This window comes from Oncorhynchus kisutch, linkage group LG11 (genome assembly GCF_002021735.2).
Source record: "Oncorhynchus kisutch isolate 150728-3 linkage group LG11, Okis_V2, whole genome shotgun sequence".
Taxonomy (NCBI): domain Eukaryota; kingdom Metazoa; phylum Chordata; class Actinopteri; order Salmoniformes; family Salmonidae; genus Oncorhynchus; species Oncorhynchus kisutch.
In genome coordinates, this window is record NC_034184.2 from 53,221,739 (window position 1) to 53,239,776 (window position 18,038).

General features: G+C 41.6%; 1 protein-coding gene across 8 annotated transcripts in view; it reads right to left on the bottom strand.

Moving 5' to 3' along the window:
* The window catches only part of arhgap12b (Rho GTPase activating protein 12b), a 93,142-nt gene that overhangs the window by 18,022 nt on the left and 57,082 nt on the right, over window positions 1–18,038 (bottom strand). For 5 of the 8 annotated variants that reach the window (XM_031835948.1, XM_020494867.2, XM_020494864.2 and 2 more), the window contains exons 3-6: window positions 12,922–13,194; window positions 7,246–7,389; window positions 2,252–2,332; window positions 1,175–1,297 (exon numbers count right to left, since the gene is read on the bottom strand). In XM_031835948.1, coding sequence (XP_031691808.1) covers window positions 1,175–1,297; window positions 2,252–2,332; window positions 7,246–7,389; window positions 12,922–13,194 — 621 coding nt within the window. Of the gene's footprint in view, window positions 1–1,174; window positions 1,298–2,251; window positions 2,333–7,245; window positions 7,390–12,921; window positions 13,195–17,724; window positions 18,028–18,038 lie in introns of those variants that run through there. The other 3 variants (XM_031835947.1, XM_031835949.1, XM_031835951.1) reach the window with 2 other exon arrangements.

Here is an 18,038-nt window from a genome sequence, read left to right on the forward strand (position 1 = left end):
ACAATGATACAGACAAAATGATAAAGAACAAGGTCAACATGATGATGATGTAAACTAGAGAAGATATGTTTAGATTTATGGTTAGTTAGTCAGGAAGATAAAATTAATCAAGGATCTGGAGCAAAAATCCTTCATCGTACTTGGGTACTTAAGGCGGGGTATCTGACTTCAAATTGCCAAAGGATTTCTAACTAGTTATGCCAATACAACTACTGTCGGTTATTGTGAAGTGGTCAACTAATAAGGAAAGAGGTTTGTTTGTTTAAAGGCTTTGTTACACATTCAGATAATAGTCCAAGGTATTCTCTAAAATATTTGGTTTGACACACACAGACAGAGAACATCAGAGCACGTTTGATTGAGTAAGGGAAATTGAATTTTGTGAAAACCTCATACTCTGCATTTCTGGTTTAAATCAGCAATAGGTAGGTATCTTATCCTTTCCGCTCTGGATTGGTGGAGGCATGGTAAGGGGGAGGCGTGAGAGCGGGGGATACTAACTTTACCGCGGAAAAGAGAGTGACAAACTTTCCCCATGTGATGGCCAGAGCCAAAGTGCCTGAGTTTTAAAAAAAAATAACTGTAAAGGAAATAAGTTCAAATACTAAGGCTGCATCTGATTCATTTATCCAGGTACAATTGAATCAATGGACTAGTCCCAAAGAGAATGCTTTGAAAGCATGGTTTAGCCTATCGCATGTGACTTGGATTTGTCAATGAGAGGAGTAGCTAGTGGATTACCTCGTATGGCTCTTATCCTCTTCACACCCACACAGAATTAGTATAACTCACTGAGACCCAAGCAAGGCCAAGAGCATGCAAAGTGACAACATACTGGCCAGACTGACCACCTGTTGTGCTGACCAGACAAACTACTGACCAGATGGCTAAGATAGGGTTCAAGAACACTCTTACAGAGCAGCGTCAAACTTATTTACAGCATCAAAACAAGTGGTAACTGGTGACAACCAGGGTTGGTGTCAGAACCATTCAATTCAGTCAATTCATTGAAAAGCATTGGAATTTCAGTTTACTTCTGTAATTGACTAAATTAAAGTGGAATTGACCCAAACCCTAGTGGTGACAGGAGTAAACACTGCCTGCATGTAAACAGAGTTGCCGATAGAACTGGAATGTAGGATACACACAGACAGAGCATGTGGTCTTACAGTACCTTGTCGTTGAGGTCTAGTACGTAGGTGCTGTGTCTCCACTTGGTCAGGACAATGGGGTCTGACAGTTTCCTCTCCAGGCTACGACTCTTGGGGGGATCACCTGGCTGAGGGGACACATCGTACTTGATGGAGGGAGCAAGGGAGTGAGAGGGAGGGTGAGAGAAAGGGAGTGAGAAAAAGAGAGCGAAGGGGAGGGCAGTGAAGAAAGTCAGAGGAGGGGAGAGAGAAAGAGGGTGGGCGAGGGTGACAGAAAGAGGTCCAGGTTTAACTCGTTATCCACTGATAACCAACAGAGTAAAGGTCTAGAAGAGGCGTGGCTTGGGGATGTATCCAGTATCTCTTCTTCATACCTCTCCTCTGATGGCCCAGCGTATCATCAGTCACCCATCAGTAGGATCCCTTTCAGACAGAAGGCGCCCCCCACTGGTGTCTTCTTCCAGGGTTGCTAAAGGATACCACCACACCCAGCCTATCTACTTGTCTGTCTGCCTGCATCCCTGCGTGTGTCCACTCAGCCCGTCAGTTGGCCAGCGAAATGAAAGCTAATGCCCATTCTCTACTCATCTGATCTCCGCTTAACCAACAAGATTACAGGAGAGAAACTAGCCACTAAGTCACTTTCAGGTACATTAGGACACAACCTCTGCTCCATCAATGGACTACAGGTGTCCAGACCAGTTAAGGTGAAAAGACAGAGGAGGAAATAGACTGACGCATCAAGAAGTGTGCTACAAGGTAGTGGTGTCATACAAGGCAAAACCAAAATCAAGGAAGAATCTCAATTGCATACTCCTAGCGTCCGCTCTCCTCACCTCTTTCTCAAAACCCATAAAATGAGAAAGCCAGAGGTCCCTCCCCTCTGGCTTTCTCCTCCAATGGGTTTTGAGGAGGCGAGGAGAAAGGAGTATGCAATTGAGATTCTCCCCAATTGGATGATCACTAGTAGAAGTAATTCTGGGACAAATCCTCATTTACACATTTCTTAGTCGTGCATTTATGTCAATGATTCAATATATGTGGAAGTTAGGAATTTGCCCATACAAATAAATTAAAGACATTCAAATCTGTTGACTTACTTGGGGTAGTTCCCATTCAGACCTGGAGCCGTCTGAGCTGTAGTAGTACGGCCTCCCCTGCTCGTCCACGTGCTTTATCCACTACAAACAAACTCGAATGAGCACTGAACACAGTTTCATAATTCATATGGACAATAATACACCGTAAAAATACAGAGCAATGGGTTATCGACGATGACCGGAAAACGGATTATAGATGGTAGAAAGTTTCAAATAAAGAAGTAAAGAAATGTTCTCTCGATCAAGTAAGAGAAATCAACAACCCAAAATCCCCACAGTCAGTCCTCCCAATGGTATGTGTGGGATAACGCACAGTATTAAATAGAGCCATGACTACATGGAGCTCTCTGTAACTCAAGCTAGCAATAAAACCAGTTTTTTTTAAATGATAAAAGAACACCACACAAAGGGGACTGTGAAGAGACACAGCCATTATATATAGTACCAGTCAAAAGTTTGGACACACCTACTCATTCAAGGGTTTTTCTTTATTTTTTACTATTTTCTACATTGTAGAATAATAGTGAAGGAATCAAAACTATGAAATAACACATATGGAATCATGTAGTAACCAAAAAAAAGTGTTCAACAAATCAAAATATATTTTTCAAAGTAGCCACCCTTTGCCTTGATGACAGCTTTGCACACTCTTGGAATTCTCTTAACCAGCTTCATGAGGAATGAAGTCTTGAAGGAGTTCCCACATATGCTGAGGACTTGTTGGCTGCTTTTCCTTCACTCTGCGGTCCAACTCATCCCAAACCAATTAGGTTGGGGGCGGCAGCGTAGCCTAGTGGTTAGAGCGTTGGACTAGTAACCGGAAGGTTGCGAGTTCAAACCCCCGAGCTGACAAGGTACAAATCTGTGGTTCTGCCCCTGAACAGGCAGTTAACCCACTGTTCCCAGGCCATCATTGAAAATAAGAATGTGTTCTTAACTGACTTGCCTGGTTAAATAAAGGTAAAATTAAATAAAAATAAAAACATTTTTTGACACAGCACTCCATCACTCCCCTTTGTCAAATAGCCCTTAAACAGCCTGGAGTGTAACGGTTCTCTTCTATCTACTCCTCTGACAAAGAGGTGGAACAAGGATCGGACCAAAATGCAGCGTGATGATGATTCATGATATTTTAATAAAGGAAAAAACTATACATGAATAAACTACAAAATAATGAAATGTGAAAACCGAAACAGCCCTATCTGGTGCAAACACAAAGACAGGAACAATCACCCACAAAACACTCAAAGAATATGGCTGCCTAAATATGGTTCCCAATCAGAGACAACGATAAACACCTGCCTCTGATTGAGAACCACTCCAGACAGCCATAGACTTTGCTAGATACCCCCACTAAGCCACACACCCAATACCTAACAAAAACCCAAGACAAAACACACCACAATAAACCCATGTCACACCCCGGCCTGACCAAATAAATAAAGACAAACACAATAATTTGACCAGGGCGTGACATGGAGTTGTGTTATGGGTCATTGTCCTGCTGAAAAACAAATGATAGTCCCACTAAGCCCAAACCAGATGGGATGGTGTTTCGCTGCAGAATGCTGTGGTAGCCATGATGGTTAAGTGTGCCTTGAATTCTAAATAAATCACAGACCATGTCACCAGTAAAGCCCCCGCACACCATACCATCTCCTCTTCCATGCTTCACGGTGGGAACCACACATGCGGAGATCATCCGTTAACCTACTCTGCGTCTCACAAAGACACAGTGGTTGGAATCAAAAATCTTACATTTGGACTCATTAGACCAAAGGACAGATTTCCACCGGTGTAATGTTCATTGCTCGTGTTTCTTGGCCTAAGCAAGTCTCTTCTTATTATTGATGTCCTTTAGTATTGGTTTCTTTGCAGAAATTCGGGCCCCGAGTGGCGCAACGTTCTAAGACTGCTTCTCAGTGCAAGAGGTGTCACTACAGTCCGTGGTTCGAATCCAAGCTGCATCATATCCTGCCGTGATTGGGAGTCCCATAGGGCGGCGCACAATTGGCCTAGCGTCATCCGGGTTTGGCCGGGGTAGGCCGTCATTGTAAATAAGAATTTGTTCTGAACTGACTTGCCTGATTAAATTTAAAAAAATACAATTTGACTATGAAGACCTGATTCACGCAGTCTCCTCTGAACAGTTGATGTAGAGATATGTATGTTACTTGAACTGTGTGAAGCATTTATTTGAGCTGCAATCTGAGGTGCAGTTAACTCTAACGAACGCATCTCTGGGTCTTTCTTTCCTGTGGAGGTCCTCACGAGAGCCAGTTTAATCATAGTCCTTGATGGATTTTGCGACTGCACTTGAAAATGTTCAAAGTTCTTTCAATTTTCTGGATTGACTGACCTTCATGTCTTAAAGTAATAATGGACTGTAATTCCTTTTTGCTTATTTGAGCTGTTCTTGCCATAATATGGAATTGGTCTTTTACCAATTAGGGCTATCTTCTGTATACACCCCTACTTTGTCACAACACAACTGATTTTGCTCAAACGTATTAAGAAGGAAAGAAATTCCACAAATTAACAAGGCACATCTGTAAATTGAAATGCATTCCAGGTGTAAGAATGTTTTAAGATAATACACAATGCAGAGTACTAGAAGTCAATAGGGAATTAACAATCAATAGAAATTGTGGTTTTCAGTTCAACATCTGGTTAGAATCTGTGTAGGAGTTTCAGTCCTTGAAAAACATCAACTGCTAACACAGGTGACTACGTCATGAAGCTGGTTGAGAGAATGACAAGAGTGTGCAAAGCTGTCATTAAGGCAAAGGGTGGCTACTTTGAATAATCTCAAATATAACATACAGTTGAAGTCGGAAGTTTACATACACTTAGGTTGGAAATCTTTAAAACTCGTTTTTCAACCACTCCACACATTTCTTGTTAACAAACTATCGTTTTGGCAAGGCGGTTGGGACATCTACTTTGTGCAAGTCATTTTTCCAACAATTGTTTACAGACAGATTATTTAATTTATAACAGAATAACAGAATGTAACAGAATTCCAGTGGGTTAGAAGTTTACATACACTAAATTGACTGTGCCTTTAAACAGTTTGAAAAATTCCAGAAAATAATGGCATGGCTTTAGAAGCTTCTGATAGGCTAATTGATATAATTTGAGTCAATTGGAGGTGTACCTGTAGATGTATTTCAGGGCCTACCTTCCAACTCAGTGCCTCTTTGCTTGACATGATGGGAAAATCAAAAGAAATCAGCCAAGACCTCAAAAAACAATATGTAGACCTCCACAAGTCTGGTTCATCCTTGGGAGCAAATTCCAAACGCCTGAAGGCACCACGTTCATCTGTACAAAAAATAGTACTCAAGTATAAACACCATAGGACCACGTAGCCATCATACTGCTCAGGAAGGAGACGCGTTCTGTCTCCTAGAGATAAACGTACTTTGGTGCGAAAAGAGCAAATCAATCCGAGAACAAAAGCAAAGGACCTTGTGAAGATGCTGGAGGAAACAGGTACAAAAGTATCTATATCCACAGTAAAACAAGTCCAATATTGACATAACCTGAAAGGCCGCTCAGCAAGGAAGAAGCCACTGCTCCAAAACCGTAAAAAAAGCCAGACTCCGTTTTGCAACTGTACATGGGGACAAAGATCGTACTTTTTGGACAAATGTCCTCTGGTCTGATGAAACAAAAATAGAACTGTTTGGACATAATGACCATTGTTATGTTTGCGAGCTGATGAACACCATCCCAACCGTGAAGCACGGGGGTGGCAGCATCATGTTGTGGGGGTTCTTCTTGCAGGACAGACTGCTGCACTTCACAAAATAGATGGCATCATGAGGCATGAAAATGATGTGGATATATTGAAGCAACATCTCAAGACATCAGTCAGGAAGTTAAAGCTTGGTCGCAAATGGGTCTTCCAAATGGACAATGACCCCAAGCATATTTCCAATGTTGTGGCAAAATGGCTTAATAAGGACAACAAAGTCAAGGTATTGGAGTGGCCATCACAAAGCCCTGACCTCAATCCTATAGAAACATTTGTGGGCAGAACTGAAAAAGTGTGTGCGAGCAAAGAGGCCTACAAACCTGACTCAGTTACACCAGCTCTGTCAGGAGAAATGGGCCAAAATTCACCCAACTTATTGTGGGAAGTTTGTGGAAGGCTAACCAAAACGTTTGACCCAAGTTAAACAATTTAAAGGAAATGCTACCAAATACTAATTGAGTGTATGTAAACTTCTGACCCACTGGGAATGTGATGAAAGAAATAAAAGCTGAAATAATACATTTTTTATTTTACCTTTATTTAACTAGTCAAGTCAGTTAAGAACAAATTCTTATTTTCAATGACGGCCTAGGAACAGTGGGTTAACTGCCTTGTTAAGGGGCAGAACGAGAGAAATCACTCTACTATTATTCTGACATTTCACATTCTTAAAATTAAGTGGTGATCATAACTAACCTAAAACAGGGAATTTTTAAATGTCAGGAAAGGTGAAAAACGGAGTTTAAATTTATTTGGCTAAGGTGTATGTAAACTTCCGACTTCAACTGTATCTTTTGATTTGTTTAACACTTGTTTGGTTACTACATTATTCCATTTGTGCTATTTCATAGTTGATGTCTTCACTATTATTCTACAATGTATAAAAATAAAGAAAAAGTAGGTGTCCAAACATTTGACTGATACTGTATATATTGTATTGTAATTTGCACTGTACTATGTATTAGACTTAGATTTTGTGTGTATGTACTGATATGTGGACTGTGTGAAGTTTTAAATGTATGCATTTCAGTCCTTGACTAATAATGTCCTATGTATTATGTCATGTTTCATGTGGACCTCAGGAAGAGTAGCTGATGCTTTTGCAGCGGCTAATGGGGATCCTTATAAATACCAAATCACCTCCCCCATTAACCCATGATAACAACCTTAGCCCTGGAAGGAGTGACAGAGAAATGGAGAGTGAAACCAATGGAGGAGAGGAGAGCCCCAGTACCTTCTCATGAGTATGTTCACAGACATAGAGGGTGTGTCCGTGTACATCCAGTTCCTCTGACCAGCCTCTAGGGGGAGATCCATACTGACTGTCTGACTGACTGGAGTATGTGCTGCTGTGACAGTTCTCCTCGGAAGACAGGGGCTGCATTGGGGGGGGGGGGGGGGCGAGGTGAGAAAGAGAGACCATTGTGATTTTGGGAGAACAGAGAGGTTTTTTCAGAGTCATATGTAGATCGATTGACTGATTGAAAGGTTGATTGTATAGCACTATTTTTGAGAAACAATCAAACACTTTTGCAAGGAGTTTTAGATTTACCTAGTCAGTTGTCCAACTGGATGTATTCAACTGACATGTGTCTTCCGCATTTAACCCAACCCCTCTGAATCAACCCCAACCCCTCTGAGAGGTTTGGGGGGCTGCCTTAATTGACATCCACGTCTTCGGCACACAGGGAACAGTGGGTTAACTGCCTTACTCAGGGGCAGAATGACATATTTTTACCTTGTCAGCTCTGGGATTCAATCCAGCAACCTTCCGGTTACAGGCCCGACGCTCAATTGCTCATTTTGCCTTTAGAATAGTAAGTAGATAAATGATGCAGCTGTAGAGTGGGCAAGTATTTATAACAACAAGCTTAATTAAAAAAGGAAAATGCCCAACCACCACAAAAAATGCAACAGCTCCCAGGAAAAGGAGACATTGGTCAACTATGGATATTTGTGTTTATTTCCCAGCATTTCATGTGGCAAGTTGGAAACAAAGTACTCAATCTGATAGTTCCTCCCTGGTTTAAATACATAACCACCTCATGGGGGCAGTGTTGTAGCACTAACACTACATGAAATCCAAACTAAGAACAATCTTACGGACTTCGGTCTCATTTTACTACCTTACCAGGAAATATGTCCACTCATCAAAATAACACCAACTTGTTTCCCTGCCCTCAGTTACCACAACACAACTTTTACAGTTATGTGGTAATCGACTATTCCTCTATATGCCTCTAGAAATACAGTACTTAATGCTTCCCATGGTAATATAGATGTAAACTACTGCCATGCAGAGTAGATACAGGATGCGTTTCATATGGCATCCTATTCCCTATTTAGTGCACTACTTTTAAAACGGCCCTGGTCAAAAGTCGTGCTCTAAATAAGGAATAGGGTGCCATTTTGGACGTACACCCTCTTTGCTTCAGTCAGCCGTGGCATTACATCTGATGAATCATAAATATTTGGTCTAACTGGTACTTAAATATAGTACAGCTACAGCCTGAAACCTACTTCAGTCCTGGCCTGGTTTCATTTAACACAGTCACACTCTCACCTGTTACAGAAACACAGGGAGAGAGATGTAATAGGACTACCACTGGGCCAGACCAGACCAGTCACCAGACCACTACCTTGACCCTCAACACCTGAACCCGGGACCCACAGCCACCTTTCAGAGCAGTTGGTTGATTTCAATATTGAATTTTAAAAGCCTGTTATGAAATGAAGTGCACTCTAATATAGACCATATGGAGAATTCAGTAAATCAGAATTTTATATGAATAAAGGCTTGCTAAAGTGCCAAAATTCAGCATTTTGACATGTCCCTCCGTCAACCTTTTGTAAATTCTAGGGAGATTTCAACCCACTTAAGTTTCACCATTATTGTAAAAGCCTTTTCATTAGGCTGCTTTGCCAAAGTCATTACTGAAGATTATTATTTATATTGATGTGATTAGTGATGCATTTATGTCTGTACATCATTTTAAAGCCAACCCTGTTATTGCAAACAAGTTACCCCTTTAAAATAATGGACCATTAAACCAAGTTAAATTATTCACAGCAGGTGACATCGTTTGGGTCTTCTGAACAGCATGGTGGAAAAGGAAGTAAGTCTTCTCTCTTTTTTTGGCCTACAGTACAGTGCCTTCAGAAAGTATTTACACCCCTTGACTTTTGCCACATTTTGTTGAGTTACAGCCTGAAATGAAGATTGAGATTTTGTGACACTGGCCTACACACAATACCCCATAATGTCAAAGTGGAATCATGTTTTTAGAAATGTTTTTTTGAAATTAGTTTAAAATGAAAAGTTGAAATGTCTTGAGTCAATTTGTATGTAACCCCTTTTTTATGGCAAACTTAAATAAGTTCAGGAGTCAAGATTTGATTTAACAGTCACATAATAAGTTACATGGACTCACTATATGTGCAATTATAGTGTTTCAAATGATTTTTGAATGACTACTTCATTTTGAATGACTAATTATCTGTAAGGTCCCTCAGTTGAGCAGTGAATTTCAAACACAGATACAAACACAAAGACCAGGGAGGTTTTCCAATGCCTTGCAAAGAAGGGCACCTATTGGTAGAAGGTACAAAAAAAAGAAGCAGACATTGAATATCACTTTGAGCATGGTGAAGTTATTAATTACACTTGGTGTATCAATACACCCATTCACTACAAAGATACAGGCGTCCTTCCTAACTCAGTTGCTGGAGAGGAAGGAAACCGCTCAGGGATTTCACCATGAGACCAACGGCGACTTTAAAACAGTTACAGAGTTTAATGACTGTGATAGGAGAAAACTGATGATGGATCAACATAGTAGTTACTCTACAATACTTACCTAAATTAAAGTGTAAAAAAGGAATCCTTTACAGAATAAATATTCCAAAACGGCAAAAAAGTAAATCTGCAAAAAATGTGGCAAAGATATTAACTTTATGTCTTGAACACATAGCTAGGGGGAAATCCAACAAAACACATCACTGAGAACCACTTTTCATATTTTCAATAATGGTGGTGGCTGCATCATGTTATGTGTATGCTTGTCATTGGCAAGGACCAAATAAATCAAATCAAATTTTATTTGTCACATACACATGGTTAGCAGATGTTAATGCGAGTGTAGCGAAATGCTTGTGCTTCTAGTTCTGACAATGCAGTAATAACGAACAAGTAATCTAACTAACAATTCCAAAAAAACTACTGTCTTATACACAGTGTAAGGGGATATAGAATATGTACATAAGGATATATGAATGAGTGATGGTACAGAGCAGCATAGGCAAGATACAGTAGATGATATCGAGTACAGTATAACATATGAGATGAGTATGTAAACAAAGTGGCATAGTTAAAGTGGCTAGTGATACATGTATTACATAAGGATGCAGTCGATGATATAGAGTACAGTATATACGTATGCATATGAGATGAATAATGTAGGGTAAGTAACATTATATAAGGTAGCATTGTTTAAAGTGGCTAGTGATATATTTACATAATTTCCCATCAATTCCCATTATTAAAGTGGCTGGAGTTGAGTCAGTGTCATTGACAGTGTGTTGGCAGCAGCCACTCAATGTTAGTGGTGGCTGTTTAACAGTCTGATGGCCTTGAGATAGAAGCTGTTTTTCAGTCTCTCGGTCCCAGCTTTTGATGCACCTGTACTGACCTCGCCTTCTGGATGACAGCAGGGTGAACAGGCAGTGGCTCGGGTGGTTGATGTCCTTGATGATCTTTATGGCCTTCCTGTAGCATCGGGTGGTGTAGGTGTCCTGGAGTGCCCCCGGTGATGCGTTGTGCAGACCTCACTACCCTCTGGAGAGCCTTACGGTTGAGGGCGGTGCAGTTGCCATACCAGGCGGTGATACAGCCCGCCAGGATGCTCTCGATTGTGCATCTGTAGAAGTTTGTGAGTGCTTTTGGTGACAAGCCGAATTTCTTCAGCCTCCTGAGGTTGAAGAGGCGCTGCTGCGCCTTCTTCACGATGCTGTCTGTGTGAGTGGACCAATTCAGTTTGTCTGTGATGTGTATGCCGAGGAACTTAAAACTTGCTACCCTCTCCACTACTGTTCCATCGATGTGGATAGGGGGGTGTTCCCTCTGCTGTCTCGACCAGGGAGTTTTTCTTAGGATAAAATGAAACAATAGAGCTGAGCACAGGCAAAATACTAGAGGAAAATCTGGTTCAGTCTGCTTTCCACCAGACACTAGGAGACAAATTCACCTTTCAGCAGGACTATAACCTAAAAGACAAGGCCAAACATACACTGGAGTTGCTTACCAAGATGACATTGAATGTTCCGGAGTGGCTTAGTTACAGTTTTGACTTAAATCTGCCTACAAAATCTGTTAGCAAGACCTGAAAATGGCTGTCTGGGAATGATCAACAACCAACTTGAAAGAGCTTAAAGAACTTTAAAAAGAATAATGTGCAAATATTGTACAATTCGGGTGTGCAAAGCTCTTAGAGACATACCCGGAAAGACTCACAGCTGTAATCGATGCCAAAGGTGATTCTAACATGTATTGACTCAGCGGGTTAAATACTTATGTAATGAAAATGTTTTTTTCTTCTTCATTTTTTATTTTTAACAAATGTTTAGATTTTTATTGTGTTGATCTGTAACGTCAGATTTACTCCTCTTCGTCTGAAGAGGAGTAAGGATCGGAACAAGATGCGGCGTGGTAAGTGTTCATGACGATTTTAATAAGAAAAGCACTAAACACTATAGAATACAAAAACAATAAACTAATACGTAAAATAACCAAACCGAAACAGTACCGTGTGGCGACAAACACACACACGGAAACAAACACCCACAAACCAACAGTGAAACCCAGGCTACCTAAATATGGTTCTCAATCAGGGACAACAATAAACAGCTGCCTCTGATTGAGAACCATATCAGGCCAAACACAGAAATAGAAAAACCATAGAAACACAAACATAGACTGCCCACCCCAACTCATGCCCTGACCATACTAAATAAAGACAAAACAAAGGAAATAAAAGGTCAGAACGTGACAAGATCATTGACATTGACAAAAAAATTACAATTAAATCCATTTTAATCCCACCGTGGAACAACAAAATGTGGAACAAGTCACTTTCTGGCACTGTAGGCACTGTATTTATAATTGTTTAATCATCTTTGACTGATGTGGACGAGCTCAACATGTCAACCCTGTTTGCTCAATTAATGTTATGAACATTTTTATTTGACACAACTTTCATCATGTGTGGAACATATGTATACTCCTTAATTTCATGAACACCAGGTGATGACATGCGCTTCACCACATGAGGAGTAATGTTCGATCGTCACCTAAAACCTCAACTCTGTTAGCATCAACCCTGTTCGTAACTTTATCCGTTTGATATTAAACTGTATGAGTTTACTGAACATGGGATACTTGATCAATGAGAACATTTTGGATTTCTCATGCTTTTAAATAATAATTAGGTTACATACAGTAAGTGTCCGTAACAGGGTTGACAGACAGTGTGGTACAAGTGCAGATAAAATGCTCTTAGTTCAAAATACTTTATTGCCTGAGATGGGAAAAGGTGTTTTTCCGTAGGCTAAACATATCCTCCATGCAATTGAATGTTATTTTAATGTTCATATCTTAAAAGTTTGCATGTACAAAAGGCACCCATTGCGTGGGACGACCCAGATGTTGACACAATAGGATACAGATAGATTAGGTAGACTGTAAATCAGTGGCAGGGGTCAACATGCTGGGTTAAACTTCCTCAGTTGGATCCAAACCAAACTATTTCCCCCTCTTTACTTACAGCTCAGCTTCTGCTCTGACTGCATCTACAACATGCCAGTATATGGAATACGGATCTGTTTTGTTGGGGTGCACAGGGAGTGTGTTACCTACCTCCATCTCTCCCATGCCATGGGGGTCTCCCCGACTACTACTGGTACTGCCACTAGCATCCCGTGCACGGGGCGGTTTCCACGTGCGCTCCCCGGTGGCTCTGTTATAGTAGAAGTGTCTACCGGTGAGGTCCTTGTGGGTCTCCCAGTCCCCAAGGATGTGCAGTGGGGTGCTGGAGGGGAGGGTGGGCAGGCTGGACTGGGAGATCTTCAGCTCCTGGAGGTTGGTGTAGATAGGGGACTCGGGCCGGCCTTGCCCTATCGGAGACGTCGTCTGTAGAGGGGGGAGAGAGAGAGGGGAGAGGTTAGTCTCTTGTGAAAAACTAACAGAGTAGCATGGCCAGCATGCACTGACCAGAGAGGTTACATTTATGGGGAACTATGGAGGTACATTACAGAGCAGAGAAAGAGGGCAGTTTTAGATGAGGGATACAGAATAAATAGAGAGAAGGAGAGGTTAACCCTGAGATAACTACCGAGTACAGAAAGAGGAAGGAGGGGAGAGGGTAGATTCAGAGCACAGACACAGTGATGTAGTCTGCACGGCAAGGCAGGAAGGAGAAGGAGGATGGGTAGCTTTGGCAATCAGACACGTGGTAAGGATGGACGTTGCAACATGCTGTATCCATCTGTTTCTAGCCCAGTGTCAAAACGAAATATGCTGCATGGTATCCTATATACTTCAACTGTTGTCAAGCTAACCTTTTTCTGAGGCCGGTCAAATACGTTATTTTGTGGCAAAATCCATACAAACACTGTGCAGCAACATTACTTTTTCATCACATTCAAAATAAAAACATTAGAATAAGATTCAATATTTAGCATTATTGGACATTGATTGCCCATAACTGGGTTAAATACAATGCTCACATTAGGAGAGAATGATTTATAGAAGAGAAAGCAGAGGATAATGATCATAGGAACTGGAAATGAAGGGGTGTTGAAAAGAGGAAGTGTTTAGACAGATAGGAAACCCTCCTAGTGCTCTGGGTCGTATCACTTAAGTAGCCAAGAGTCTGCAGTGATATCAACTGTCAATCTCTAAACCAAAGTACCCACTGATAACGGAGTGGAGACAAACAAACCTCTCAGCCAGCAAGTTCTACAAAAAGTTCTAACCTGGAATTTAGAAAGTTTAAACAATAATGAAACAAGGGGATTCCAGGCTACAAAACTCTAAAAACTACATCAGACTGTAAAAATTGGACACACAAATGATAGTTGATTATATTGTCAAGACAAGAAACAAAAAGACAGCATGTCGCATAACAGTGCCGGGTGACCATGTATTTTGAAATAAACATGCAGAAAGCAAAATCTCCAAAACGTGCAGAAAGCAAAATGCCTGTGTAATTTAGTGTGAGTGGGAAACAGAGTTGGTTTTGGAAACAGTTTAAGATGCCACTCTGTCTGGCCCATACAGTCAGCGAGTTTTGGTTTCCATGACTATGGAGAATCCAAATGTACCACTGCAGAATAATATTTTGATTTTGGAGTTCGATCGTGAGGTGTGGAGGTACAGTAGTGGTAGCCAGACTGTTGTCTCTGTTTTGGGCCCAGGGTCAAACTAACATTGTGTAAAGTGGTATTCACAGAAGTCGTCGCTAGACCTCGACAGAAAACCACCTGAAAACTTGAGCTGCATTTGATTTAGTATGTACTGTACAATGGAACCAATAGAATAATCCCAAAACTGGTGAGGTTAGGTAGCAACACATCTGCCACGCTGATCCTCAACACTGGAGCCACTCAGGGATGCATGCTCAGTCCCCTACTGTACTCCCTGTTCCCCCATGACTGCATGGCCAGGCACAACCACAACACCATCATTAAGTTTGCAGATGACACAACAATGAAGAGACAGCCTGTAGGGAGGAGATCAGAGACCTGGCCAGGTGGTGCCAGATTAACACCTATCCCTCAACGTAACCAAGACTAAGAAAGATGATTGTGGACTACAGGAAGAGGACCCAGCACGCCCCCATTCTCATCGACGGGGCTGTAGTGGAGCAGGTTGAGAGCTTCAAGTTCCTTGGTCTCTACAACACCAACAAACTTGAATGGTCCAAACACACCAAGACAGTCGCGAAGATGGCACGACAAAGCCTGTTCCCCCTCAGGAAACAAAAAGATTTGGCATGGGTCCTCAGATGCTCAAAAGGTTCTACAGCTGCAACATCGAGAGCATCCTGGTACGACAACTGCTCGGCCTCCAACCGCAAGGCACTACAGATGGTAGTGTGTACGACCCAGTACATCACTGGGGCTAAGCTGCCTGCCATCCAGGACCTCTATACCAGGCAGTGATAGAGGAAGTCCCTAAAAATTGTCAAAGACCCCAGTCATAGACTGTTCTCTCTACTACCGCATGGCACGAGGTACCGGAGCATGAAGTCTAGGACCAAAAGGCTTCTCAACAGCTTTTACCTCCAAGCCATAAGACTCCTGAACAGGTAATCAAGTTGCTACCCAGACTATTTTCATTGTCCCCCCCCCACAACCCCTCTTTTACGCTGCTGCTACTCTCTGTTTATCATATATGCATAGTCACTTTAACTATACATTCATGTACATACTACCTCATTTAGCCCGACTAACCGGTGCCCCCGCACATTGGCTTCCCGGACTATCTGCATTGTTTCCCGCCACCCACCACCCGCCAACCCCTCTTTTACGCTACTGCTACTCTCTGTTTATCATATATGCAGTCACTTTAACCATACCTACATGTACATACTACCTCAACTAGCCTGACTAACCGGTGCCTGTTTATAGCCTCGCTAATGTATATAGCCTCGCAACTGTTATTTTTCACTGTTGTTTTTTATTTCTTTACTATTGTTCAACTAATACCTATTTTTTACTTAAACATTGCACTGTTGGTTAGGGCCGGTAAGTAAGCACTGTTGTATTCGGCGAACGTGACAAATAAACTTCAATTTGATTTAAATTCCAAGTTGTCGTGGCTAATGTTAGCTATGCTAGCTAGATGGCTAACCATTAGCTATGCTAGAGGTTAAGGTTAGGTTTAGGGGTTAAGATTAGGGCTAGTTAACATGCTAGCTAAGTAGTTAAAGGGTTAAGATTGGGGTTAGGGTAAGAGTTACTTAACATGCTAAGTAGTTGAAAAGTAGCTCAAAAGTAGTAAGTAGTTGCAAAGTAGCTAATTAGCAAAAATGATAAAGCTATCCATGATGAGATTCGAACACATTCACATTATACACCCACCTATCCTCCCTGACCAACCTCCCTCCCTCCCTCCCTCCAATCGTTTCTGTCTCAAGTAACCTACTGTCTTTATCTGTAATTTAAATGCACTGTATACAAAAATCATGTACTGGTCATGAAAAAAAAGCATGTTTTCTTGTGCATGTCACAAGTTTCCAATAAGCAATTTGTGTCTATTTCACAATAATCTGTGATACTGGGTTGAATAGGCCTATGTATTTGGACCCAGGTCTGCACCTGGCCATTGCTGATTCACCATATAGCTCTCAGTGCCATAGGCTGTCTGCCTAGTTCTGTATTCTCTGTGTATGGAAGACAAGACAAGCGGAGCTGGACAGGTGAGGAATTCTAGAGGAAATGGAACAGAACGGGGGGGGGGGGGGGGGGGGGGGGGGGGGGGCAGTTTGAGTAAAACACCAGACAGTACAGCCAGACAGACATTCTCTAGCGTGGAAACAGATGGGGATTCCTGCTGGGCCTGGAATAACAGTAATATACTCCAAAATAATGATTTAATATCCTGTAGAGCTGTGTTGGAATAGAGTGAAGTTTGCAGTGTGTGTGAGTGTCTGTTTGCGTGTGTGTGTGCAGCAGGAAAGGCCCTGTTGTTTATCTATTGTTATCAAGTGTTCTGACTGTGGCTTTGGTAAAAGACATGGGCAGCTGGGAGTGAATACACTGAAGGCGGCTCTTTAGGCAAAATGTCTGTGTATGATTCTAGTGAAGTACGGTGAAAATCATTTACAAATCGAAAAATGAATATTTTGTGTAGGGACCTACTATATTTTCTACAGCTGGGTGTCAATCACAGAGCCCTAAGGCTCAGATAATAGTAAGGAAACCTTTACATGGAAGCTCAGCTGTCAATGGCCAAACTCAGCAGGGGAACTGAGAATTAGAATGAGAATTGGCGTGATCTGTTATAAATGATAAGAAGAGCGTATGTAAATCTGACAAAAGTGATATGCTCAAAGGAAAGGTTAGACGGTCAAAATGAATGGCAATACAAACTGTAGTGTTTCCTGAGAAGGCAATTGTTTTAGTGCTCACTGGCATCTATCATATCATTGTGATTTCTATAAGCAGTGTATTGCTCTCCTCCTCAACATTTTGAGTTCATATGATCCAGTCCACATCAGCAGGGAATGACTCCAGAAATGTACTTAACAGTACACACACACTGAGAAGAGGTTTCTTTCTAGTGCCTTAAAGCTTAGCAGTAAACTCAGAAATAGAATGACTACAGTGAGAGCCAAGAGAAACGAGGTGCCCTCATTTGCTAAATGGGATGGACTGTATGAAATAAGCGTTAAACAAAGTTTTGTTTTGACGTTTTTAGCTCATAGAAGGTCCCCTACACAGTGCTGACAAATGCCATTTAAGACAAAGTCAAGAAGACACTTTACGAAGCAACAGCCTATTTAGTTTACTTATAAACAGGCAAACATTTTCAACATACATTTTAAAGAATGAGCTGAAAGTATATATATATCAATTATCACCTACTATGTCACTACTAAGTCAAACTAAAGACCTCCCACATTGTCAGATAGCTATATCTGCTTCAGTCCGTCACCTTATATCCCGGGCTGCAGACAAACACCTCATCATCCTCCTCTTCCTCTGTCCTGTTGTAGCCTTTAAACGTACTGAAGCGGCTCATGGTTGATGGATTGCAGCGTTAGATATCCCAAAAAAAGTGATCCCCTGGGCTATCCCTCTCTTTTTCTGGACTACTCCTCTCTTCTTATCTGTCGGTCTCTATCCCACTCTTTCTCTATTTCAGTCTCTCTCTATCAGTCTATTCTGAAAGGTAGAGAGAAACTTGAGATACTGGCTATGGGTCAGAGAGCCAGAGGAAATAAGATATCACTCCCCCTGCCATACGAA